Genomic DNA, 25,954 nt, shown 5'->3' on the forward strand with positions numbered 1-25,954 from the left:
TTTGCTGGCGCAGCATCCCTTTAGTCTATGCCCCCCCCCCCAATTTTTACTTTTGCAGGTAAAAGCGCCCTTTTTCCTGCTCGCAGCAGCCTCCAAACCTCTTTGGAGGCGCGGCGGTGCTCCAGCCACGCCGTCCCCAGACGCCTCTGGGCTCAGGAATGGGCTGCCCAGGCCAAACTAGATCTCACCTAGAGTACTGTGTTCAGTTTAGGGCACCGCAATTTAAGAAAGATGTAGACAAGCTGGAACGTGTCCAGAGGAGGGCAACAAAGATGGTGAGGGGGTCTGGAGACCAAGTCCTATGAGGAAAGGTTGAAGGAACTGGGTATGTTTAGCCTGAAGAGGAGAAGACTGAGCGGTGATATGACCGCCATCTTCAAGTACTTGAAGGGCTGTCATATAGAGGAGGGTGCCGAGTTGTTTTCTGTTGCCCCAGAAGGTCGGACCAGAACCAGCAGGTTGAAATTAAAAGAGTTTCCATTTAGACATTAGGAAGAATTTTCTAACAGTTAGAGTGGTTCCTCAGTGGAACAGGCTTCCTCGGGAGGTGGTAAGCTCTCCTTCCCTGGAGGTTTTTAAGAAGAGGTTAGATGGCCATCTGTCAGCAATGCTGATTCTGTGACCTTAAGCAGTTCATGAAAGGGAGGGCATCTTGGGCATCTTCTGGGCATGGAGTAGGGGTCACTGGGTGTGTATGTGGGGGGGAGGTAGTTGTGAATTTCCTGCATTGTGCAGGGGGTTGGGCTAGATGACCCTGGTGGTCCCTTCCAACTCTATGATTCTATAGATGTGGAGTTGTCCTCATGGCTGCCATGAGGACGCCATCGCCATTCTAAAGTCATTTTAAAATGCTTTGTGGGCCTGATCTTATCGGGCCTTAGTGTGGTGCTCTTGTTTCCCTCTGTACTTTTATCAAGTGCTGCGTGTGTGAGAGAGGGGGGAGTGCATGGCCATTCTGGCACTTGAGGATCAGGCCCTCCAAGCTTTTTAAAACGGTGACAGCGTTCTCGTGGAGGTCATGAGGACGAAGCCGCATCTAGTTTGGCCCTCAGAGAGGTGGAAGAAGATAAGTTGAATCAAGCAGGTGCAGAGGAGAGCGACGAGGAGGATCAGGGGCCTGGAGACCAAGCCCTACGAGGAAAGGCTGAGGGAGTTGGGAAAGTTTAGTCTGGAGAAGAGGAGGTTGAGGGGGGACATGATCGCTCTCTTTAAGTATTTGAAGGGCTGTGACTTAGAGGAGGGCAGGGAGCTGTTCCTGTTGGCAGCAGAGGATAGGACTAGCAATAATGGGTTTAAATTGCTGGCGGAGAGGTACTGGCTGGATATAAGGAAAAATGTTTTACAGTAAGAGTTGTTTGACAGTGGGATCAGTTACCTAGGGAGGTGGTGAGCTCCCCCTCGCTGGCAGTCTTGGAGCAGAGGCTGGACAAGCACTTGTCAGGGATGCTCTAGTCTGATCCTGCATTGAGCAGGGGGTTGGACTAGATGGCCTCTATGGCCCCTTCCAACTCATGTGATAACCAGATTTTTCATAGTGGGTAAGTCTGGTGTGCCCCAAAGGTAGTGGGGTCAGCACGCTTCATTCAGGAAGGAATCTCCTTATAGATCTGTCCAGCGCATATCTACATGCCTTTGTTTTTCTTTCAGTGTAGCAAAATCTTTCTTGCTTCAGCCATCTTTCTGTGGTTTCTGGATTCGACAAACTTCTTTCTCTACCTGCCAGTGTGGTTCTTTTTTCTTGCTCGTTGCTTCGTATCAATCCATTTACTATGTCATATCTCAGCCTTGTCATGAAACAGTCACCTGATCTCCTTTGGCAAGCGCAAAGGACGAGGTGTGTTCTCCTCTGCCACTCCTCCCTGGCACACAGGCTGAGAGCCCAATACAGTGATATACAATGGCAGCTGCTGATCTTTCTCCCCCCCCCCCCCCGCCTCCAGTCTTGGAAGATCAGGGTTGGAGCAGGTGTGCCATGTTGACAGCTCCTATAGCACAGCAGTGCAAATTCCTGCATTTGTCCTTAACGACAGAAGGAGTGTGTGTGACCGACTGCTGCCATGGAGAGCCAGCATGGTGTAGTGGTTAAGAGCGGTGGTTTGGAGGAGTGGAGTCTGATCTGGAGAACCGGGTTTGATTCCCCACTCCTCCATATGAGGGGCGCAGGCTAATCTGGTGAACGGGATTTGTTTCCCCACTCCTACACACGAAGCCAGCTGGGTGACCTTGGGCTAGTCACAGTTTTCTCTGAACTCTCTCAGCCCCACCTACCTCACAGGGTGTCTGTTGTGGGGAGGGGAAGGGAATGGTGATTGTAAGCCGGTTTGTGTCTCCCTTAAGTGATAAAGTCAGGCCTGATGGAGCAGTCAGTCAGTCCCGGAGGGGATAGGGAGGCCAGCATAGATGGCAACCTGCGGCTGCCCTCACTTGTAGGACTGGTGGAATAACTCCGTCTTACAGGCCCTGCAGAATACTTATGCAGCTTTAAACAACAAAAACAGCAGCCTCAAATAGCCTTTTTAAAGTGTGCGTTGCAACCAAAGTGCCGGCCTGGGAGCAGACTCAAGTGGGGGGCTTCATGTGTGAAGGTGAGGAGGTTGGACAGGTACCCCGAGGAGGATGGCAGTGGCCAAGAGAGCCCTTCCTTGCACGGGGCACGCTCTCCTTGTTTCCATCACTAGACATACAGAAACTCGCGGGATGAGTGTTTTGCGAAACAGGCTTATCTTTTAGATAGACTTCGTATTGAGAGGTTGGCACGAATTCTGCGGAAGGTTCGGCTATACAGTGTTGTAAAAATCTGCCGAGCTCCCATGGTCTAACTTGCAAAACTGGCTGTAGTGAAGCTCTGATATCTTTGTGTGATCTGGTGGGAGCGGGTTTAGCTTTTAATTAAAAAGTTCTGTACCCTGTTCTGCATGTAAAGGGGTTAGAACTTTGCATGTGAGAGATGCCCCAAGGCCACAGATTTAAAACCTGATGAAGACCTAAGATCCTATTGTGAAAGTCTTATTTTTCATGGTCTTAGCTAGAAATTATGAGTTTGCTGATTGTCATTCCATAGTAAATAGGGGCGGGGGTGTGTGTGTAAGGGGCCAACTAGGGTGACATCAAACAGATCCAGAAAGTTGCTGACTTTTCTGGACAGGAGAAGGTATTCCAAAGATGGAGTGCCACCACTGAAAGGACCCTGTGTCTGGTCACCACCTGCTTCACCTTGAAAGCAGGGGCACAGGTAGCTGGACAGTACAGCGGAGGTACTTCAGGTACCCTGGCCCCAAGCCATTTAGGGAAGGGCTGTCAAACATACGGCTTACGGACCGCATCCGGCCCCTTGAGAGGTCTTATCTGGCCTGCAAGGCAGCCATCCCCACCCCCAGTACCGATCTAGGCTAGCGAGGCATGGCCCGGCCCGACCAAGTGGCATTTATGTCATATCCGGCTCTCGTAATAAATGAGTTTGACACTCCTGATCTAAATCATGATGGGTGTGAGCAATTCAACCTGCAAAATGCATTGCAAAAGTGTCACAGTGGACCTGTGGTTTTTTGGAGAGGAGCATCTTGGTGGCTTAGAGACCCTTTGGTAGGGAAACATTGGTAACTGCAGCTAATTGGGACATGTGGCAACAGCACCTCTGTATGTGCCTTTTGCTATACTAGAGTGAGAATAAGACTTAACCTGGTTAGACCTGAATTCTAATCCTGACGAAGGTAAGAAACACGTTAACAGGCACAAAGGCATAATCTCAGCCTACCCTACGTAACAAGAGTATTGTCAGGCTAAAATAAAGACAACGTCCCTTGCGCTCTGCCCAAATCTCAGAGAAAGAGCAGGATTATACACTAACAAATGACAATGCTGAAGGCAGATTTCTCCTCCCACTTCTGTGGCTTAAGTGACCCTTATAAAATACGTTCAACGCAAATGTGAAAGTTAGTTCATTCCTCTGAGAGAGGTGCTAGGAGACCTGAGTTGATGTATAAAAGAAAACAACCTCTTATCTGAGCAGTGAAATTGGAGAATAAAGTTCATGCGGCTTTCTGGGTTACCTGACGAACAAACGCGATGTCAGTGATTTCTTAAGCCTTCAAAGGTATATGGTTGGATCCGAAGTTCAATTTCCAGTAACGGGAAGGCGCTTTCGTCAGTAAAGCAGAACTTTTCTGCCCCTTGAGCCTCCTGCGGTGATCCCGAGGAGGAGCGTTTTGGGCGAAGGGAGGCAGAACAGATTTGTTCTGCCGATGGAAGCGCTCTCCATTAATGGGAGACGATGGGGGTTTCCGCACTTTGTATTCCCAGCGATGTATTAAGAGTTTGAAAATGTTGTAAAAAACATCGCTTTAAAAGGGTTTTTGGATACCACGGCTTATAAATGGTTGGAAGACGTCTTCACAGCTAAAGAGGCCAAACAAAGTGCGAACAGTATTTTTTTATAACGTTTTCAAACTCTTAATACATCGCTGGGAATACATAGAAAGTGCGAACAGTATTTTTTATAACATTTTCAAACTCTTAATACATTGCTGGGAATACAAGTGCGGTAACCCCCTTAGTCTGAATCTAGCCTGTAAACTGCTTGTCGTATGATGCTTTAAATATGCATCTTTGAAAAGTTTCCTGTACTTGATATTTTGTTCCGGTTGGTTACAGATAAAACCGGCCGCGCTTCCTAAACCACAGAACCAGGAGCAGCAATAGCTTCTATAAAATGTCACGTTCCGTTCATGTAGCACAACGTAAACAAAACAAAACCCTGTTTTGTATAGTGATTACAAGACGTCATAAAGGTACCTTGTTTTGAGAGACGAATCTATGAGGATTCCCGTTTACCTGGATTTTAGTTTCTCTGTTGATATTCGTGTTCAGGTTGAATTTATTTATTTATTTTGCTGCCTTTCTCTTTATGGCTGCTGACACGGATTTGGGATCAGGGTTGCCAGGTCCCTCTTCACCACCCGTGGGAGGTTTTTGGGGCGGAGCCTGAGGAGGGCGGGGTTTGGGGAGGGACTTCAATGCCATAGAGCCCAATTGCCAAAGCGGCCCTTTTCTCCAGGGGAACTGATCTCTATCGGCTGGAGATCAGCTGTGATAGCAGGAGATCTCCAGCTACTACCTGGAGGGTAATTGCAAAAAGAGCACCTCTGTACTGGTACCAATAGTTAGGAAATTAGTACAGGAAAATGCTGACACTGACCTAGCATAACAAAGTTGTAATGATGTGCTGCACACAACAAGTGAAAATATATACAAAAAAAATGGCTGCAACCGCTACAATATTCCAATTCTTTAGTAATCTCAAATCAGGATGTCCATCCTTTACTGCAAGCGGTTGTTCAACAATTTTCTCACAGCGTCAAATAACATGTTACCATGTTCCCAAACAGGATACAAACTGCAGCCACATTATCCCCGTGGGGAACTTGCTTGTGAAAAATTTAATAAGCTGAATTTGAACAAGCGTGTACACTGTTGATGATATAAGTAGGACCGAGGAAGACTCCGAAACGATCGTATCCCATCTTACTCTTCAGTTTCAAGAAGCCAACTTTGGATATTATGATACCTTGATACCTTATATGGACATTAGAAACTATATTGTACATACTTAGTTTCACAGTCACTTTTTGTATATATTTTCACTTGTTGTGTGCAGCACATCATTACAACTTTGTTATGCTATGTCAGTATCAGCATTTTCCTGTACTAAGTACCTGGAGGGTGGCAACCCTAGCTGGGATGTACAGAGCTACTTCAGGTGCCCTCGAACATTTGGGTTTGCCCAGGGGAACATTTGGACTTCATTTTAATTTCAAAGCCCCACACCTATCTCAGGTGACTTATTCAACTCCTAGGCTTTGAAAAGCTTTTGCATGGAGTGCAGCTGTGTGCAAGAGGTTGGTTAAGAATCGCAAGCCCACATCCCTTTTAAATGCACAGGACATTTGCATGGCTCTCTGGATCCTGCCCACAGTTGAGATTGTGTAAAGTGCTATCGAGTCACAGCCAATTTACCGTGACCTAGTTGGGTTTTCGAGGCAAGTGAGAAGCGCAGGTGGTTTCCCATCACCTGCCTCCGCGTAGCGACCCTGGACTTCCTTGGTGGTCTCCCATCCACGTGCTAACCAGGGTTGACCCTGCTTAGCTTCTGAGATCTGATGAGTTTAGGATAGCCTGGTCCATCCACGTCAAGATACAGTTGAGGTTCCCTCTCTTCTAGAAGCAGATACGTGTTTGTCTTCATCCTTGAGTTCAGTTTCTTTATAATTAAAACTTAAGCTATTTTATACGGCTCTTTCTCATAGGTATGCAATATCAAAATTAACAAAAATAGTCAGCTGAAGCATGGCAAAATTTTAAGGCGTGTACTTATTGGCGAGATTGTTATATCTGTCTTTTTCTCTCTCGCTTTACTAGTTTCTCAAGCAGCTAGGGATACATCCCAGCTGGCAATTTGTAGATGTCTACGGAATGGATCCGGAGCTACTCAGCATGGTGCCAAGACCTGTCTGTGCCGTTCTGCTACTATTTCCAGTAACCGAAAAGGTAAATATTGCCAGTTTTTTAAACACTGTGAGCTCGATTACAAAACCGGACACCTGTATTGTAAAAATGAGCTAACTGAAAGGATTCCTCATTTCATTAAAGCTGGATAGGAATATGTTGCTTGGTGTGTAATATGACTTGAAAGGATGATGTACTGCAAAACACTTTTCAGTTAATAGTCGAGCTTATTTTTTTTAGCGAATTTCCTGTATTGTAGTCCAGGTATTCCAAGACAGGGTGACCAAGTTCTGTGGCTTTCTTAAAAAAGGTAAAAGCCCCCTGTGCAAGCACCGGGTCATTCCTGACCCATGGGGTAATGTCACATCCCGACATTGACTAGGCAGACTTTGTTTACGGGGCGGTTTGCCAGTGCCATCCCCAGTCGTCTTCCCTTTACCCCCAGCAAGCTGGGTACTCATTTTACTGACCTCGGAAGGATGGCAGGCTGAGTCAACCATGACCTGGCTACCTGAAACCAACTTCCGTCGGGATCGAACTCAGGTCGTGAGCAGAGCTTGGACTGCAGTACTGCAGCTTACCACTCTGTGCCACGGGGCTCTTCTGTGGCTTCCTTAGGCTGCTGTAATCTTGAGACAGCAGTCCATAAGAGCACCAGTGTGGCTTTCCACATAAGAGATTCTTCCTGGGAGGTTGGGGCTTGGAGATAAAGTTGGCACCACGGAGGGCTTCCAGTTCATGGATTCATGCTTTTGGTTATAGCCAGCTAGGAAAAGTTGAAGGCAGCAGGAAAAGAGAAAGGAAGACCCAGCATGAGATGGACAGACTCTATAAAGGAAGCCATGGCCTGAACAAGGCTTTTAAGGATAGGATGTTTTGGAGGACATTTATTCATAGGGTCGCCATGAGTTGGAAATGACTTGAATGCACTTAATACACAAACAACAGGCAGGTGTAGACCCACCACCACCACCACCCCCGCATTAGCAAACCTGCCTCCGAAAAGCTAGGCAGCAGGTTTTATTTTATTTTTTAAATACAAAGTTTTAATACAAGTGCTCAAACTGCATAAGGTAGGTACCATCTTAGAGGCGTTCCTGCATTTCATCAGAGTGTAATTTCTGTAGAACGTTGTCTGAAAACAAAGTCTCCTCTTCTGATGGACTGGCTTTAGTCATGTGGAAACATGTGCAGGCTTCAAGGAATCTTCGTTATCTAATCCGTTGACGGCCCCGGTTTCCAGTCACTATGCATTGCGTTCCAATTTCTACCCTCTAGTACTAATTTCAGGATTGATAGTTTTGTTTGAAAACTTTTGGTAGTACAGCGGTGGTACAAAATAGACTTCCTTGTTTAATCAAGGCATTGCTAATGCTTTACGTGCCTCGAGGGAAGCAGGGACTTAAAGACTAAAACCTCTGTATACTGATAAGGTAGCAGGGAGATGAAAATAAAACGCTCTGTATAATAAATGAAGCTGGCTGTCTTGTGCTCTGAACATTTTTGAACAGCTAGAAAGGCCACAATGTAAGGCAGAAGATGAAGGCTTTTAGCATGGGAAGGACTGTGTGGCTTGTTTCAAGCTATATTTAATACTATTTTTCTTCTACTGGCTCCCTGTACCAGAACATTGTGTTTCTGCCTTAATTTATCATGCTGCGAATGTAACGCAAGTGGCACCTGACCTATGTATATAGAGAGCTCAAAATAAAACAGTCGTGAAGAAATAAGATGTTTCAAGAAGCCTCCAGCTGGGAAAATTCTTCAAAAAAATAGAACAGCCATTGTTCCAAGGTTCTCTTTGTAATGACAGCGACAGATGCCTTGCTGCTTTCTTTTTTTGGTTAGGAGCGACGGACTCTAATCTGGAGAACCGTGTTTGATTCCTAGCTCCTTCACCTGAGCGGTGGACTCTAATCTGGTGAACAGGGTTTGATTCCCCGCTCCTCCACTTGAGCTGCGAACTCTGATCTAGAGAACCAAGTTGGTTTCCCCACTCCTCCACATGAAGCCTTCTGGGTGACCTTGGACTAGTCACTGTTCTCTCAAGAACTCTCTCAGCCCCATCTACCTCAGAAGGTGTCTGTTGTGGGGAGAGGAAGGAAATTGTAAGCCGGTTTGATTTTCCTAAAAAGGTAGAGAAAGTCGGCATATAAAAACCAACTCTTCTTCTTTTGGAAGGGGAGTGGGGGAACAGAGGAAAGCCTTTTTATTCCTTGCACAACCAGGTTAGTGTTTTAGAACTGATGATTAAAAAAAAAAAAAAAAAACAGAATTTGAATGTATTTTTCCTAAACGAAAGTGTTGTCTTTCTTTCGCCTCCCCTTCATTCCTAGTACGAAACGTTCCGGACGGAAGAGGAAGAGAGAATAAAATCTCAGGGACAAGAAGTCAAACCCTCAGTATATTTCATGAAGCAGACCATCAGCAATGCCTGCGGGACAATTGGTCTTATACATGCCATTGCGAACAACAGGGACAAAATTAACTTTGGTAAGTAGTTGCTTATGTTGCTTATGTTGCCTTTTTGTTCATTGGGAAGGTAGATGGCGCTGTTGAGTTGCTCTGCGCTTGGGACTGGCTGAAAAAATTAAAAGCCGCGTTTGCTGACTGTAGCTGACAAAGGTCACAATTACGTGAATAATGTTTTCCAGAAGGATTTAGTGACAAGCAGCAGATCTAGTGAAGGCTATTTTCGACGTCTGCCTCCCCTACCAAAATCCCAACCACAATTACATGTTCCCATTTATTTCAGTGGCACTTTCAAGCAAGCGTGTAGCTTTACGCTCTGAATTTCATGTTACCCTTGCGCTTATGGATTGCATTAAGGAGCAGCCAGTTGGGAAAACTGGTCACTTTTAATCCATTGCGTATTTTGGTGGGCGTAAATAAGGCTTTGATGGATGTCCCATTTTGTCATCAGTGCACAGAACTGGCAGAATGAAATAATTATTTTGGATGCAAGTGCGGTGAACGGTTTGTGGGGCGAATTCAGAGTAACGCAGGGTGTTGTAATGTTTCTTTTCTTTTTTTTATGTATAAATTTTATTTTTATATATAAGGGTACAGAAAAAAGAAACAAGGGGGAAAAGAATGGGGGGAAGATCAGAAAAAAGAAATGTGTCTGTGCCCAAGCTTCAGTGTAATAATACGTACATACACCCTTCATCAACTTTAAACTTAAGTTAAAAAAAAAAGGTAAAGGTCCCCTGTGCAAGCACTGGGTCATTCCTGACCCATGGGGTGACGTCACATCCCGACGTTTCCTAGGCAGACTTTGTTTACGGGGCGGTTTGCCAGTGCCGTCCCCAGTCATCTTCCCTTTACCCCCAGCAAGCTGGGTACTCATTTTACCGACCTCGGATGGATGGAAGGCTGAGTCAGCCTTGAGCCGGCTACCTGAAACCGACTTCCGTCAGGATCGAACTCAGGTCGTGAGCAGAGCTTAGACTGCAGTCCTGCAGCTTACCACTCTGCGCCACGGGGCTCTTTAAACTTAAGTTATTGATTCTAAATATTAATTTTTAATTCTTCTATATTACACAATAAAGAACAAAAAGGTTGGAAGCACTTAATTAGTAATGAGTAATCAAATAATAACTATTACAGTAAAGTACATACATAAAACATTTCTATATCAATTGAACTAAAACTGCAAACTTCAAATGCTAGATACTGGTTTAGCTTACTGCCTCTCTGCAAACTTAAGCGCTTAAGGGACTCGAATATTTATTATATAATGGCTGCCATTTCAGTAGCATTTACTTTCTTGACTTGTTCTAGAAGCGGAGTCGTCGCTAAAAAAGTTCCTGGATGTTTCTGTGTCCATGAGCCCTGAAGAGAGAGCCAAATATCTAGAAACCTATGATGTCAGTACAACTCTTTTAATGTATATTATTTGGGATATGCGGTATTTCTAGCATTTCAAGTTCAGTGAAATTGCCTGCGTCTTGGATAAGTGGGTGAGCCTGTTAACGTGGGGTGTAGGGTTACCAGGTCCCTCTTTGCTATTGGCGGGAGATTTTTGGGGCGGAGCCTGAGGAGGGTGGGGTTTGCGGAGGGGAGGGACTTAAATGCCATAGAGTCCAATTGCCAAAGCGGCCATTTTCTCCAGGTGAACTGAGCTCTATCGGCTGGAGATCAGTTGTAAGAGCAGGAGATCTTCTGCTGTTACCTGGAGGTTGGAAACCCTAGTGGGGTGTCTAAGGGTGCTTTCGCGCGTGCTGAATAATGCACTTCCGATCCACTTTCAATGTACTTTGCAGCTGGGTTTTGCTGTGTGAAAAGGCAGTAGTTCCTACTTGGGTACTGGTAGATTCAAATGCTCCTCTGGATCAAAGTGCAAATGGGGCTACATTCAGGGACTGTTCAGTGTTGGGTTAAAGAATACAGTATTTCAGAAATACAGCGGGCAGAGCAATCCTGAGTGGGAGGGGCAGGTACGCTGGTGGCCGTGGATGGCAACCATACTGCTCCAGTGAGGTTTCCTGGCCGAAAAAAAGGGAGGAAAATCTATTGATTTTTTTTTTAATCTAGCGAAGGCTAGAAAAATGCCCATTCACTTTAGCGAGACTACGTCAGCAAAACAGCTGGTGTATCAATGCTGTGGAGGGGGGGGGGTGTTTCCTAAAGGCAGCTCTGCCCCCAGGAACGCCCCGGGAACACCTCTCAGGAGGCCGGTGCAAGGAGATGCACCGGGGAAATGCCAGTGTCTGCCTCCGCGGTCCAACGGGGCTGGTGTAAGTTGCCCTGCGCCAGCGTCTGTGCCAGTTTGCACAGCACAAGCGGCATGGACGCTGGGGTAGGGGTCATGCCGGCTCCTATGGGCATACGCCCCCCCTTCAGGATTTCACAATTAATGTTCTGACTGTTGTTTCTATCAATGACTGTATAACCTGTGTTACTTTGCATATACATCTACTAATGACAAATGTTGAAATTTCAGGCTATTCGTGTTACTCATGAGTCCAGTGCCCACGAAGGTCAGACTGAGGTATTTAAATTTTTAAACTAATTTTACTCCCCCCACCCCCTGAAATATAAAACAAACTGTACCAAAGCAGCTGAATCGCTTCTCATAACTTTATTTCCTCTTTTGCCTTCCCTTAAAATCTTCTATCGACTTGCTAAAAACTGTAGGGGAAAAATAGTGTCTGTGAGGAAATTGCCAAGGGTCAATTAATTTGGATGCGTGAAATACTTGAATAAGGCTGAGGGGTAGAGAGGTTACGAATGTTAAGGGCTGAACATCAGTTTGTGGTTCATACGTTACTTTAGCCATTGATTTCCCTGACTAGATAAGCCACTTTCTCTCCACCTCAGTTCTGTGTTCCCCTACTATACACTGAATTAATTTCTTGAATGGCTGTTATAAGGATTTCTGAGATGGCCTTTGTGAAGAGCTTTATCTTTCTACACCGAACATGTTCTGTACTGAGCGTATATATTGCTGAGGGGGAACAAATAATGCTGCGTGCCATATATTATGCATTTATCACATTCCAAGGATGGGGGGGCAATGGAATTTTGCAAACCCGTTTCCTCTTTGAACGAATCCATTCCAGTAAAGCTTACACCTGTGTAAGCAGGTGGTACGCTCTTGCAGTGGGAGCTCGTAAAATAAGACAAGCCCCAGAAATGGACTGAAAGGCTACATTCAGCTGTCATGGCAAAACGTCACTGTGCATGTGATCTCCACGGAGGCGAATGGATATTTAGACCTACTTAAAGATGACTCTTACCAGATCTCGTGGAGTAAACTAGTTGAATGTCGTATCCAGCCTTTCGGAATCTCTCTTTCTGACCTAAAGGATCGCAGGTCGTCGACAGCTCTTTCTTCAATCCTGAGCTGCTTGCAAAAACTGGATTTCAGAAGTACTACAACAAGAGCACGTAGAGTATGCTCACCTCCATACCTAGGCCTAAACTTGCTGCATTCTCTCCCAATGTATTTTGATTTCCTAACAATCCCACGATACAGACGATTATTTATGTTGGCTAGACTAAATGCCATTCCATCGGGGGGAGTTCATGGGTCGTTTAAATAGGGTCCCGAATTGCGAGAGAGTATGTCAACGTTGTTCTGGCCAAATGGACACTCTTCAGCATTGCTTGTTTAGCTGCGACCTGCTCAACGAAGCTAGAGACAGATGGATAAAAAGCCTTTTATCCAGGAATCTGTTTGTGAGTTGGATAATTTGAGGGTTCTTTTAGCAGGGGTGGATTTTGATACTACATTGGCAGTTGCCAAGTTTTTATCTCAGTCCATCAAGATTAAAAAAATACTAATTTCCTTATTGTTTATCTAGATATCTGTGTGTGTGTGTGTGTTACACACACACACACACACACACACACACACATACACACAGTCCTTTTAAATTTTGATCTTAGTATGACATTGTTCAGGGCCGAATTGGCCATATGAACAGTATCATTAAAGTAAGTAAGGTGTGCATGTGATAAGCACACACAGGAGCTGATTCTTCTCACTTATTCCCTTCCACCATTCCCCTTTACCGTGCCCCTTCCACGAAGGAAGTGACTGGAGGTTTCTTGGCTTAGGAAGCCTCAGTGTGATGATAGATTAGATAGATAGAGTTGCTCAATAAATACAGCACAGATGATATTTTATCTAACTTTGGTTTCCAACACTTTAAGTTAGCTTAGTCCCATAACTTGCACACAAAGGTTCATGTGTATACTCTGGTGCCTAAAACTAGGAAATGTGGAGATTCTCTCTTCTCCTTTCCTTTATCTCTCTGCAGAATTACTTCACAGCGCTTACAGTAATTTTCACACAATGATTGGACCAGGAGTACCTCCTTTCAGTGACTAGAGCAGGGACCTTTCTCCCCAAACTCTCTCTTTCGTTACCCTTAAGGTTTCTGCCCCAGTCACACTAGGCACAACCTATCACACCAGAACGACCTCCCCCCAGAATAAAAGACCCCTTCTCTTCCAGCAGGCTCAGACTTTACCCTTAAGCTCTGCCTGCTTACAGTCACTGACAGATATTAACCCTTAGTCTGTCACAGGGAGCATTTCAGGCTGCTGAAGGGGGCAGCCAAGAAAGTCTGTCTCCACAGGCATAAGTCCTTGGCACCTATGGAAATGCAGAACCAGATGCAGCCCAGAAATTTAACTTGTATAGGGTTAAAGAGTAACGTACTGTAGATGCACATGAGTCCAAGCACTGAACGTTGTTTTTAGTGGATTGAATTCCTAGATAACCCTCAAATATGTGTGGTTGGAGCCGGAGTTTTTAAACGGATATTTTCTGGACCACAAATTGACTAACAGACAGTGTTCAAGACTTTCTGTGCTAGCAAATAAGTACTTGGGAATGGAATTGAGATACTTCTGTGGGAGTAATCTGTAATTATGATCCAAGTGCCTGCATTTAAGAGCTATTACGATAGCATTAAAAGGTGATCCGATAAATTATAAGTACAAATACTTACTGCAGTTGGACAAACTATAAAACTTCTTCTGGTCCTACAGGTCATAAGCATGTTGCAATTTTTATACACGATGGCATGTCTTCTTTGTCTTTGACTAGCATGTAACAGGTGCCCCGTGGCACAGAGTGGTAAACTGCAGTTACTGCAGTCCAAGCTCTGCTCACGACCTGAGTTCAATCCCCACAGAAGTTGGTTTCAGGTAGCCGGCTCAAGGTTGACTCAGCCTTCCATCCTTCTGAGGTTGGTAAAATTTGTACCCAGCTTGCTGGGGTAAAGTGTAGATGACTGGGGAAGGCAATGGCAAACCACCTCCATAAACATAGTCTGCCTAGTAAACATTGGGGAGGGCCTGTGGCTCAGTGGTAGAGCAGCTGCTTGGCATGCAGAAGGTCCCAGGTTCAACCCCCGGTACCTCCAGTTAAAGGGACTAGGCAAGTAGGTGATGTGAAAGACCCACTCCCTGAGACCCTGGAGAGCCGCTGCTGATCTGAGTAGACAATACTGACTTTGATGGACCAAGAGTCTGATTCAGTGTAAGGCAGCTTCATGTGTTCGTAATACAAGAGGTGGTTTGTACATGGGTGAGGAGAATTTTGACCTTGTGGCCTCTGAGGTCATCTTACGTACATTTATCTGTAGGCAGAGCTTGCCGAAGGATAGGGTTGCCGGGTCCCTCCTCGCCACCGGTGGGAGGTTTTTGGAGCAGAGCCTGAGGAGGACGGGGTGTGGGGAGGGGAGGGACTTCAATGCCATAGAGTCCAATTGCCAAAGTGGCCATTTTCTCCAGGTGAACTGATCTATATCGGCTGGATATCAGTTGTAATAGCAGGAGATCTCCAGCTAGTCCCTGGAGGTTGGCATCCCTACCGAAGGAACGCATGTGGGCGAGGTTTGTTGGGGCGCCATGGCTGAGTTGCTCAGCTGTCCTCGGTCCCTGGCTGCAGATGCTGGTCCGTGACGAGCTCAGCAGTTTTGGTTATCTGTATCTTCCCTGTGGAATGCCATATGAACGCTCAGACTCTTGGATGGAGCAATAGCGGTTAAGACGGGAAACTTGAGAAGCTGCAGGCTGTCCTACTGCTGTAAAGGTTTCAAGCAGTCCTTTGTTTTATCTGGCCTTATGATTTATGGGCCGAGGGGTAACATGAAAGGCAACAAACCTTTCTCCTTCCTTCAGAGCATGTGGGTATTTTCTGTGTTGACGTACAAGCCATGTTTTCTTGTTATCGTTGGTTAACAATCCATGCGGTCTCTTTCAGGAATGTCTGTTCCTTCCCTCTTCCCCCTTCATCTCCTTTTTCTAAGATTACTTCTCTAACCCCCCCCCCCCCCAAAAAAAAACATTAGTGTCTCAACTGCAAAATATGCTCTTATCGGAAAATAAGAAGCTTAAAAGCGTTGCTTTTTAAAGGTTGGATAACTAATTGTTCTTGCTTTGTCAATGCTTTCTCACTCTGTTCCAGGACCCAGTTAATTATATTTAAGATCAGCCTCTTGCTCTCCATGCTTTGATCAACCTGTCGCTTTCTCCCTACGTCGCTTCAGACGGGATATGTTGGGGTACTTTCGAACAAAGCACAGAGCTCGCATAGTGATCCTGAAATGGACAACGTTTGTGAGAGCTGTGATGACTTTTATTCATAGCTGCTCTTGCAGTATTGCGCGTTGAGGGCCCCTTAATCTAAGTGGAGCCATCCGCAAGCAGATCTCGGCACTGAGCCAAATTGATCCTGGCAACAGGCCTTTTCGTTGCGCTTGAAAGTAGAACAGCCCATCTTAGATGTGTCTAAAAAACTAGCCATGCCAAATGGAAGATGTTAAGACTCTGAAATTATAACATATGGACTTATAGGGTAATTCAACCAAAAAGGAGACTGCAACCAAGAAATCAGAAGGAGATTGAGATGGGCAGCCATGAAGCAGCTAGAAAAGATTCTTAAGTGTAAGGGCGTGTCACTGGCAACCAAAATCAAGTTAATTCATGCCATCGTATTCCCTATTACTATGTATGGGTGTGAAAGCTGGACAAGGAAGAAAGCTGATAGGAAGAAAGTAGATTCCTTTGAAATGTGGTGTTGGAGGAGCGTTTTATGGATACTGTGGACCTCCAAGAAGACAAATCAGTGGGTTCTAGGTCAAATCAAGCCTGAACTGTCCCTAGAAGCTAAAATGACTAAACTGAGGCTATTGTGTTTTGGTCACATTATGAGAAGCCAAGAGTCACTGGAAAAGACAATGCTAGGAAAAGTTGAAGGTAGCAGGAAAAGAGGGAGACTCAACATGAGATGGGCTGATTGTATAAAGGAAGCCACGGCCCTCATTTTGCACGACCTGAGCAAGGCTGTTAACGATAGCATGTTTTGGAGGACATTGATTCATAGGGTCGCCATAAGTTGGAAGCGATTTGACGGCACTTAATACCCACACACAGCTTGACTTTGTTGGTGGAAAGTTCCATCAAGTTGTAGCTGACTTATGGTAACCCCATAAGGGTTTTCAAGGAAAGAGACAAACAGAGGAGGTTTGCCATTGCCTGCCTCTGCTTAGCAATGCTGATCCAGGTCAGGGCTAGCTTGAGTTGACGTCAACAATAAGTTGGTCCAGAGAAGCGGGGGGAGGGAAAACCTTTTGTTAATGCAGTTCTTGATAATAAGGCGCCATTTCTACCATGGTTGGTTAAGAATCAGAGGAAGTATAAAGCCTTATGGTGCCCTGTTAGCTTTCAAGGAGGGAAGGGGCCATGGCTCAGTGGTGGAGCATCTGCTTGGCATGCAGAAGATCCCAGGTTCAATCCCCGGCATCTCCAGTTAAAGGGACTAGGCTGGTAGTTGATGTGAAAAGACCCCTGCCTGAGACCCTGGAGAACCACTGCCAGTCTAAGCAGACAATACCAACTTTGATGGGCCAAGAGTCCGATTCAGTATAAGGCAGCTTCATGTGTTCATGAGAAGCTTAAGATTATTGATATGACAGGCAGGTCAATACTTAGAATGTTTTCAGCCTGCTTAGTGATAACTCTGGGATTTTAAAAAACTATTTCCAAAATAATTATTTGGTTAGAAGGTTTTGTTTGGATTGCTGGTGCTACTTTGATTTAATTTCTCTTCAAAGAAGCAGAATAACATCAAATGTTGCTATAAATGCCTCAGATGCAAAGTTAATCTTCATATGTTCCCAGTTATACTTAATAATAAACTGGATTGGCATAAATTCAAGGCAGTAATAGCTGTGCGTAGGACACATTTGAGCTGAAACTTGGAGCTAGTAGTTTCCTATTTTAAGAGGAAAAGCTCAGGAAGTCCAGTTCTGCTCCAAAGAGCAAATAAAGCTAGAATATACACACAACCTTGCCTTGGCTTAGACTGTTCCAAGCAAAATATCCACTTTATCCAGATTTTTTTCTGAGATCTGTGCACCTAGTAGCTGGAGTGTTGAAGTAGGACTTGGGGTCAAATCCCCTACTCCTACTTCAGCAGGGTTTCGACAAAGAAGAGTTGGTTTTTATATGCTGACTTTCTCTACCACTTACGGAAGAATCAAACTGGCTTACAGTCACCTTCCCTTCCCCTCCCCACAACAGACACCTTGTGAGGTAGGTGGGGCTGAGAGAGTTCAAAGGGAACTGTGACTAGCCCAAGGTTATCCAGCCAGCTTCATATGTAGGAGTGGGGAAACAAATCCAGTTCACTAGATTAGCCCCCGCCACTCATGTGAAGGGGTGGGGAATCAAACCCAGTTCTCCAGTTCAGAGTCCACCGCTCCAAACCACTGCTCTTAACCACTACACCACGCTAATTTAACGTCAAATCCCCACTTGGCCCTTAAAATCATTGAGCGACCTTGGGCTTGTCATTCTCGCTTCGCCTAACTCGCCTCACAGGATGGGTTGTAAGAATAAAATGGAGGGTAGAATGCATACTGCCCTGAGGTTGGAGGAAAGGTGTGGATAAAAATGTGGTACATCCAAGCCACGGATATTCCAGACAGATTCCTCCATGGTTTGAGTTGTTCCCATGGGCAGAATAGGTTGCTATATTAACTCTTGCCCCAAAGCCTCCGGTTTCTTCTTTTTGCTGATTGTCATAACATCCTGTAATGCTCGGCCGGCCAGCATAATTAATCCCGCTTGACACATGAGGAACTGAGGCTGATTGCTTATACGAGTTTTTTGGAATGTGCCTTTTAAAGCGAAGAGATCAGATTCCTTCATCATTCGGTTTGAGGAAAGATTAAGCAGTTGCACTTAAGAATGTGGACAAACTGTCCTTCAAAACATCTTGTGCGCCTACACCTCATTGTGCTTTCCCCAGTGAAATGAGTAGCAGATTAATAGAGCGATCGCTTATTGAAAAGCTTCCCCGTAAGATTAGGGCCCTTTCACTTAATGGGCTTTACGTTGAAAATGCTGTAGAAGGTCATCGGTGTTAAAGGATTATCATGGGATCAGTGGGGTAGTGTGGGTATAGACGTGGGAAATGCAGATCTTCAGTCAACCACAGAACAATGGGCAGTAGGTGGTCATGTGTGGTTTTTCAGCCAAGCCCTCATCCGTGTGTGTGTAAAGAGCCATCAAGTTGCAGCTGTCTTACGGCAACTCCAGCAAAGGGGCATCCAAGGCACGCGAGAGGCAGAGGTGGTTTGCCGTTGCCTTCTTCTGCAGAGTCTTCCTTGGTGGTCTCCCTTCCAGGTGCCAACCCTTCTTAGCTTCCCAGATCTGATTGGGCTATACCATGCCACCTTCCCTCCCAAACCTTCCTCCATAGCTGTAAAATATGAAGATATATGTAACCTGGGTTATATTATAGCCCCTTGATTGGAGGGGGAGCATAATCCAGAAGGCATTTTTAGTGAATGCCCTTGTAACTGGCGCACACATCAGGTTGGAAGGCCTTGATGTAAAAACGTAGTGTGCCCGACCATACCAAGGTTGTCCACAGAGAACATGACCAAGCCTGCCTTGAAAGCTCTCTGTGTAGGGTTGCCAGCTCCGGGTTGGGAAACACCTGGAGATTTTTGGGGCGGAGCCTGGGAGGGCAGGGCTTGGCGAGGGACTTCAATGCTGTGGAGTCCAGTTGCCAAAGCGGCCATTTTCTCCAGGTCATCTCTATTGGCTGGAGATCAGTTGTAATAGCAGGAGATCTCCAGCTAGTACCTGGAGGTTGGCAACTGTACTTGCCCTACAGTCCACTGAAAGCCGTTGAGTGACGAGACACTGCCTGGCACTTGCGTGTGAATAAATGAAAGACGGATGGACATTCGAAGATCAGTCTTTTGTGGCATTAATTGAGATGCAGTAGTAGCTTTATTCAGCCAACGAAACTGAGCAGTGGGAAATAATTTTGAAATAAGTACCAGAAAATATTTCACCTTGAAAGCTATTCAGTTCCTGTTTCCCTAAACATATAAATTGCCATTTATGAGTCCCTGGATGGCTTAATTGTATTTTTATTGAATTCCTGAGCCCTGTTTTTTCAGCGCAAAATACACACACCATAGTGTTGTTTCCTGCCATTGTTAACCTTCCCAAAGTTTTGTTTCACCATCTTTTTTAGAGCTCATTTTTAAAATTGTTTCTAGGTAAACAATCTGTAAGGAAAAAAAACAAAGCCAAACCTCTCTTGCCAAACAAGGATGACATGTGAAGGAATGCAAAGTTAAATATTTGGTACTTTGGCATTTCAATTCTGAGAGGGTGTTGATCCTTTCAAGGTGAGCATTCTGCAGCTTGCCAACATATTTTTTTCAGAACCAGCAAGGATTTAGTTAACAGAGTTTATTCATATCAAAACACCTGTTGGAGTCTTCTAGGATTTAGTCTCACAAGGATTTTAAGCACATTAAAAGTTAATTTGGTGGTGGAAAGTACTTTCAAGTCACAGTTGACTCATGGTGACTCCGTAGGGTTTTCCAGGCAAGAGACATTCAGAGGTGGTTTGTCATTGCCTGCCTCCGCGTCACACCCCTGGTATTCCTTGGAGGTCTCCCATCCAGATACTTGCCAGGGACGAGGCTGAGTGTGTGTGACTGGCCCAAGGCCACCCAGCAAGTTTCCATGGCGGAGTGGGGATTCGAACCTGGCTTTCCCAGATTCTGGTCCGACACCTTAACCACTATACCATGCTCTCTAAGTGTTCATTTATGCCAAAGTCTTTACAGTGCCCTAGAACTGGCATTCCCTTTTGGGCTTGTAGTTTGTAGGAAGGCGAAGGAGCCTTTGTTCAGCTTAACTGGCTCTTTCTCCAATGGAAGAGCCACTTAAATTTGAGGAAGGCTCTTTATACATATACCTATGTATGGGTGTGAAAGCTGGACAATGAAGAAAGCTGACAGGAAGAAAGTAGACTCCTTTGAAATGTGTTGGAGGAGAGTGTTATGGATACCGTGGACTGCCCAAAAAACAAATCAGTGGGTTATAGATCAAATCAAGCCGGAACTGACCCTAGAAGCTAAAATGACTAAACTGAGGCTGTCGTATTTTGGTCACGTCATGAGATGACAAGAGTCACTAGAAAAGTCAGTCATGCTAGGAAAAGTTGAGGGCAGCAGGAAAAGAGGAAGACCCAACAAGAGATGGATTGACTCAATAAAGGAAGCCACAGCCCTCATTTGCAAGACCTGAGCAAGGCTATCAGATAGGACATTTTGGAGGACATTGATTCATAGGGTCGCCATGAGTCGGAAGCTACTTGACAGCACTTAACACACACATACACTTGGAGGATGGCTGGATCCACCCCAGTAACTTCTAAAGAACCTGGTTCTAGGCCACTTAGGAATATGCGGACTGGGGTAGGAAACAGTAGGCAAGAAACTAAACAAACCCTTGGAGCTGCTGTCCATTCTTGGTGCCAGGAGGACACTGTAGGGAAGATCTGGACCCAGCAGCGCTCCCAAGGTGTGAACCTGAGCCTTTCAGGGGAGTGTGACACCCCCCCCATCCAGAGCAGGCTGATTCTTTCAACCCTAATTGGTAGCATTATTGACCAACAGGACCATTAATGAGTGCCTGAGAATGGTGACAATTCATTGTATCAAGTTATGAAGCTGCTATGGAAAGGGGAGTACTCACAGGGCAGTTGCTCTAGTTGTACAAACAACCTGGAGCAGAATGTTGCAGGCAAAGAACGTATTAAATAGGTAGTAGGCTGCCTGGCCACAAAATGGCTGCCGCGAGAGAGGGACCAATCATAAAACGTTAGGAAGACCCAAGTCAAGCATGGTTGGCCACTGTATGAACAAACTGCTGGAATTGTTGGGCCTTGGCCTGATCCAGCAGGGCCTTTCTTATGTTCTTAGGCATCCTCCTGTGAGGGAGGCAGCTGTTTCCAAATGGGTGGTCCCCACAGACGTGAAGGTGATACATCCCAGGTTCTTCTGAACTACCTCCCACTCCAGTGGGATGGAGGAAAGTTGGAACTGACTCATTGCATTGGAAAAGAGTTGGAAGCAGGTGCAAGAAAATGCATTGGCAATCACTGCACTGGGGATTACTAATCTAGCCCTTGTTAGGTGCTTCTGGAGAAGCCATCAATAATGAGCAACACACATTGACTTTCCCTTCCGCATCCCATGAACATATATATACCAGTTGTGATTTTCCTCAAAATTACAAGGGTTTTTTTTAATGCTACAGTGTGGGAGCCCTTGTTTGTTTTTCTTTTTAAAAGATCCCCAATAAGCATGGAAACGTAAAATTTCCAAAAACGTTGAAGCCACGAGAAGAAACCATTTCTTTCCTGTTTCCTGGGGTTTTTTGGGGGGGTGGGGGTAGAGGACAGATTTGGAGGAAAGACTAAAAGACATGGAATGCTTTAAAACCTAAACTTATTTTGCTGCTTCGGCAAAAAGAATGCATCATTTATAACTTGGCATATAAAACTGTACTAATTTACATAAATGTCTTGGGTTTCTACAGAAATGCAGATATACCAAGAGAGAGCTGCAAACTGCTATACCCTATACTACCCTTGCATGCCTCTTAAGTTTTTGCCATCTGTTAGATAGTGGAACTTTACAGTAAAAAACAAAAACAAAAAACGTGTCTATTATCTGTACAGAAAAAGTTTTGTGCAGGAGCGGTAGGCAGGACTAACAGCATATTTGTAGACAGTATAACAGATAAAGTAAGCTTCCATCATTTATTATCAAACGCTTTATAGCATCTTGTTGCCTTAAAAATCCCCATTGAAACCAACGTAGTCTTGAAAATGTTTGTTTATGGTATGTGTTGGAATTGAATACAGTGTATACAATGATGTAGTCTGTCTTGCATTAAAAAATTCATGTTATACATTTTGAGAGTAAAGTCCTGTTTTACGATTAAGATTTCTAAAGAAAAGAGTTCTTGGGACCTTTATTCCTTGTTGCTCAAAATTGCTCAATTTTCCATCAGAAAAACTGAAGAAGTTCTTGGGATGTGTGATGGGGGGAATCTCAATGTTTCCCACCTTTCTCCCCCCGGAGCCTTGTCTCTAAACATTCTCCTTGTTACATTCTCCCTCTGCCATTTGGCGAACCCTTCCGCTCATACCGCAGATGTTCTTCTAAAGGGACAACCTATAATAAAGTGATTGTCTTCCTTTCCCCCTGCGGTTATCCTCTTGACAAGTGGGGAAACGCTAGTTTCTTGTGCGGTTATTACTTTAAATGCCTGAAGTCGAGATAGGGCCTGCAGTTCCTGATTGTTTGGATACCACCACCATTGAAGATCTGGGTTGCTGTGCAGAGGCAGGAAATGGCAAACCACCTCTGCTCACCCCTTGCCTTAAACCCCCCCACGAAGTTTCGGCATGAGTCGGTTGCGACTTGGTGGCGCTTAATTATTACTTAAATGTTTCGAAAGCATTCTCCGTCTCTTGTTTTGGGGGGGGGTTAAAATAGAACGGCGCAGCAACGCTCTTCAGTTAAACCGGAGCGTGTCGCGGAGTGAAACTGTACGATTGCCTTTTAGTCCGAAGTAGGTAAAGTGTCTTGTTTTTTTTTGTTTTGTTTTTTAATATTCATGTAGTCTCCGACCTCCCTGCTGCCCTCACCATCTACCTCATCCCAGCCTCTGTTTAGCCACTGCAAAATGAAGGCGTCACCTTTGCGTCGCTCCGCCTCCCTGACGCTGGTCAGATGCAATCACGTAGCCTCTGCGAAAGCTACAAGCCCCGTAAAGGCTACAAGTCCGCCCGTCTGCCTTCAGCGTTGGAGGCCCACAATATCATTATCATCCATTGCGCTCCATTCTGTTGTAAGTGTAGCTTCTTGCTCTCTTCTCTGCAGCGGGACCTGCCACTCAACATTAAGACCCGAAGATCCTTCTTTCCACCTCCTCGAGTCCCCTTTAGGACTCGGCTTCGCTGCTTTACGTCTTCGTCCAGAGACTCTCTTAGTAATGGCGCAAAAAGAGAGAGAGAGAGAGATGATCTCTAATGGACGTTGCTGCTTGTTTCCCCATCTGCTAGCTGGCTGTTCTTCCTCGTCGGTGTTTGGTTTTGGGCCTGCTGACTTTAAATCCTCTGCCAAATCGGTTTCTTTTACATCTGATTAAATAGGACTTCCGTGGTCACTTTGCTTTATTGTGAGCTTCAGTGCTCTTCATGCTTTCCAATCTCAAAAAAAAAAATGAAACCGTGGGTTTAGACGTTCTCTCGTTAGCATCTTGATTTTCTTGCATTTATAATGAAAATCTTCCGGCTATTGGCAAAAATTGCCCATTGTTCTATTCATTGTGATTAAAAGTTAGTTGATTTATTTTTGTAAATAATTTTGAATCCTGCCAATATCCCTTGAATCTCCCTTTCCCCTTAATATATTAACCTGTGCTTTTGTAAGTTCAAATTTTAACCTTTTTCTTTCTCAGGAATAATTGTCCCCATCACTTTCCCTTTCAGGAGAGGCTGTGTTCCCAGGAGGGAAGAACCCGAGCATTACTTTTTTTTGTGGGTACTAACAGCATTAACTTATTATTTGAACTAGAAACTGTCGTCGTCGTCCCCCCACACACACACACCATAGAGCTAGGGTGTCTTTCATTTGTTACGAGGGCCGGATATAGCATAAATGTCACTTGGTCGGGCTGTGCCGTGCCTCGCCAGCCCAGATCGAGAGTTGGGAGGGTGGTTGGCTTGAGGGCTGGATAAGAGCGCTCAAGGGGCCGGATCCAGCCCGCAGGCCTTTTGTTTGCCACCCTTCCATACAACATTATCAACAGTATTACAGTAAGTCATTAGCTTCACATGTGAAAATGCCCTCGGCTTCTTTGTTAATGTTATGGCTATATAGTTATGGGTAACTTTTCCCCTAAATTATGGAGGGAAGCCGCTTGGTGGTATGGAGCACCACACTGTCGAGTGTGTTATGTTGAATGGCTTTGCCACCTCAGAGGGTTTCGGTAGCCTAGTTTGGTTCACCTAAGTGAGAGTCATCCTTCTTCTTTGTACGAGACCTACTAAAGTGGAAAAGGACGCATTGAGGCAAATGTGAAGTTCAGCAGCTATCATAGCAATTGGCTTCCTCAAACCATGTCGTCTTTCATGTCTACGGCACCTCCCCGCCCCTCAAACACATGAAACTGCCTTATACTGAATCAGACCATTGGTCTATCAAACTCAGTACTGTCCACTCAGATTGGCAGTGGCTCTCCAGGATCTCAGGCACCTGGTCCCTGGAGATGCTGGGAATTGAACCTGGGACCTTCAGCACACAAAGTGGATGCTGTTCCGCTGAGCCACAGCCCCTCTCCCTGTTCAGAGATGCTCAAGTGAAAGGCTGTCCTCAAGTCAATTGGTCCCTGCTTTGAACAAGCTACTCACAAGTGATGTGGCTGTCTCTCCATTTCTGTAGCACCAGGTTAACAGATCCCAGTGTGTAGTCAAGAACCGATACGTACGTGCAAATGTGAAGAACAATAAGCACAGCTGTTCCCTAGGTGCAAAAAACAGCTGTATGGGATTTGGTGAAATGGGGGACCTCTTTCCAGGATTTTGACCAAGCTGGGTAGGAGAGGGGACTTTCACATGGTGGCCATTATGAAAGACCTCTTTTGAAAACGTGGAAAGTGCCACCAAGTCACAGCCAACTTATGGCAACTCCGTAGCGTTTTTAAGGCAAGAGATGGTGACCCTGGACTACCTTCATGGTCTCCCAGGGCTGACCCTGCTTAGCTTCTGAGATCTGACAAGATTGGCCTAACCTGGGCCATTCCGGTCAGGCTTTGAAAATATACTGTTTACCTAAGAATTGGGTATCTTTCTAATTCTATCAATATAAAAATGGACACTGTCTGACTACAAATACTGTGTGTGTGTGTGTGTGTGTGTGTGTGTGTGTGTAAAGTGCCATAAAGTCGCAGCCGACTTATGGCGACCCCTTTTGGGGTTTTCATGGCAAGAGACTAATAGAGGTGGTTTGCCAGTGCCTTCCTCAGCACAGCAACCCTGGTATTCCTTGGTAGTCTCCCATCCAAATACTGACCCAGGACAACCCTGCTTGACTTCCAAGATCTGACGAAATCGGGCTGTCCTGGGCTATCCAGGTCAATAACTAGCAAACACAAAATTTCTAGCTGGTAAATGAATATCTCTTTGTATGTTTTCAGGCCTGCTTCTTATATCTTTAGACTAATAGTGAAGTCGGCCAAATCTGAAGATACTTAAATCCAGAGACTGGAGCTGTGAATGGGCAAGACTGATCTTTCTAAAGTCTGAAAAGGGTCCCAGGTTTGCAGAAAAATGTGGAATCTAAAATAAATAAATAAATAAACGTCCCCAAAACAGGGGGTATTAAAAAAACCAAAACAATAAAAAAGATCATCTGTAGCTTTAAGTAACAGATTCCCTCAGTGGCTGTTGCTAGGCAACCACTGTATTCCAAGCTTGGTTCTGTCAGTAAAAGGCAGGGAGATGGGGCAGTGCCCTTTCCAAGCCTATTTTTGCCTTTGAGGCAGGTCACATTGAGACCTGGCCTGGCTAGGGTTGCCAGCTCCAAGTTAGGAAATTCCTGGA

At 45.2% G+C, this 25,954-nt stretch overlaps 1 protein-coding gene across 1 annotated transcript in view; it reads left to right on the forward strand.

The window, feature by feature from the left end:
* The first annotated feature begins 6,418 nt into the window (after positions 1-6,418).
* UCHL3 (ubiquitin C-terminal hydrolase L3) overlaps positions 6,419-25,954 on the forward strand; it is a 30,571-nt gene continuing 11,035 nt past the window's right edge. Inside the window, exons 1-4 of the mRNA XM_056861878.1 lie at positions 6,419-6,543; positions 8,838-8,994; positions 10,285-10,370; positions 11,447-11,494. Coding sequence (XP_056717856.1) covers positions 6,469-6,543; positions 8,838-8,994; positions 10,285-10,370; positions 11,447-11,494 — 366 coding nt within the window. The 5' untranslated portion in view covers positions 6,419-6,468. The remainder of the gene's footprint in view (positions 6,544-8,837; positions 8,995-10,284; positions 10,371-11,446; positions 11,495-25,954) is intronic.

Source organism: Euleptes europaea, chromosome 16 (genome assembly GCF_029931775.1).
Source record: "Euleptes europaea isolate rEulEur1 chromosome 16, rEulEur1.hap1, whole genome shotgun sequence".
Lineage (NCBI taxonomy): Eukaryota > Metazoa > Chordata > Lepidosauria > Squamata > Sphaerodactylidae > Euleptes > Euleptes europaea.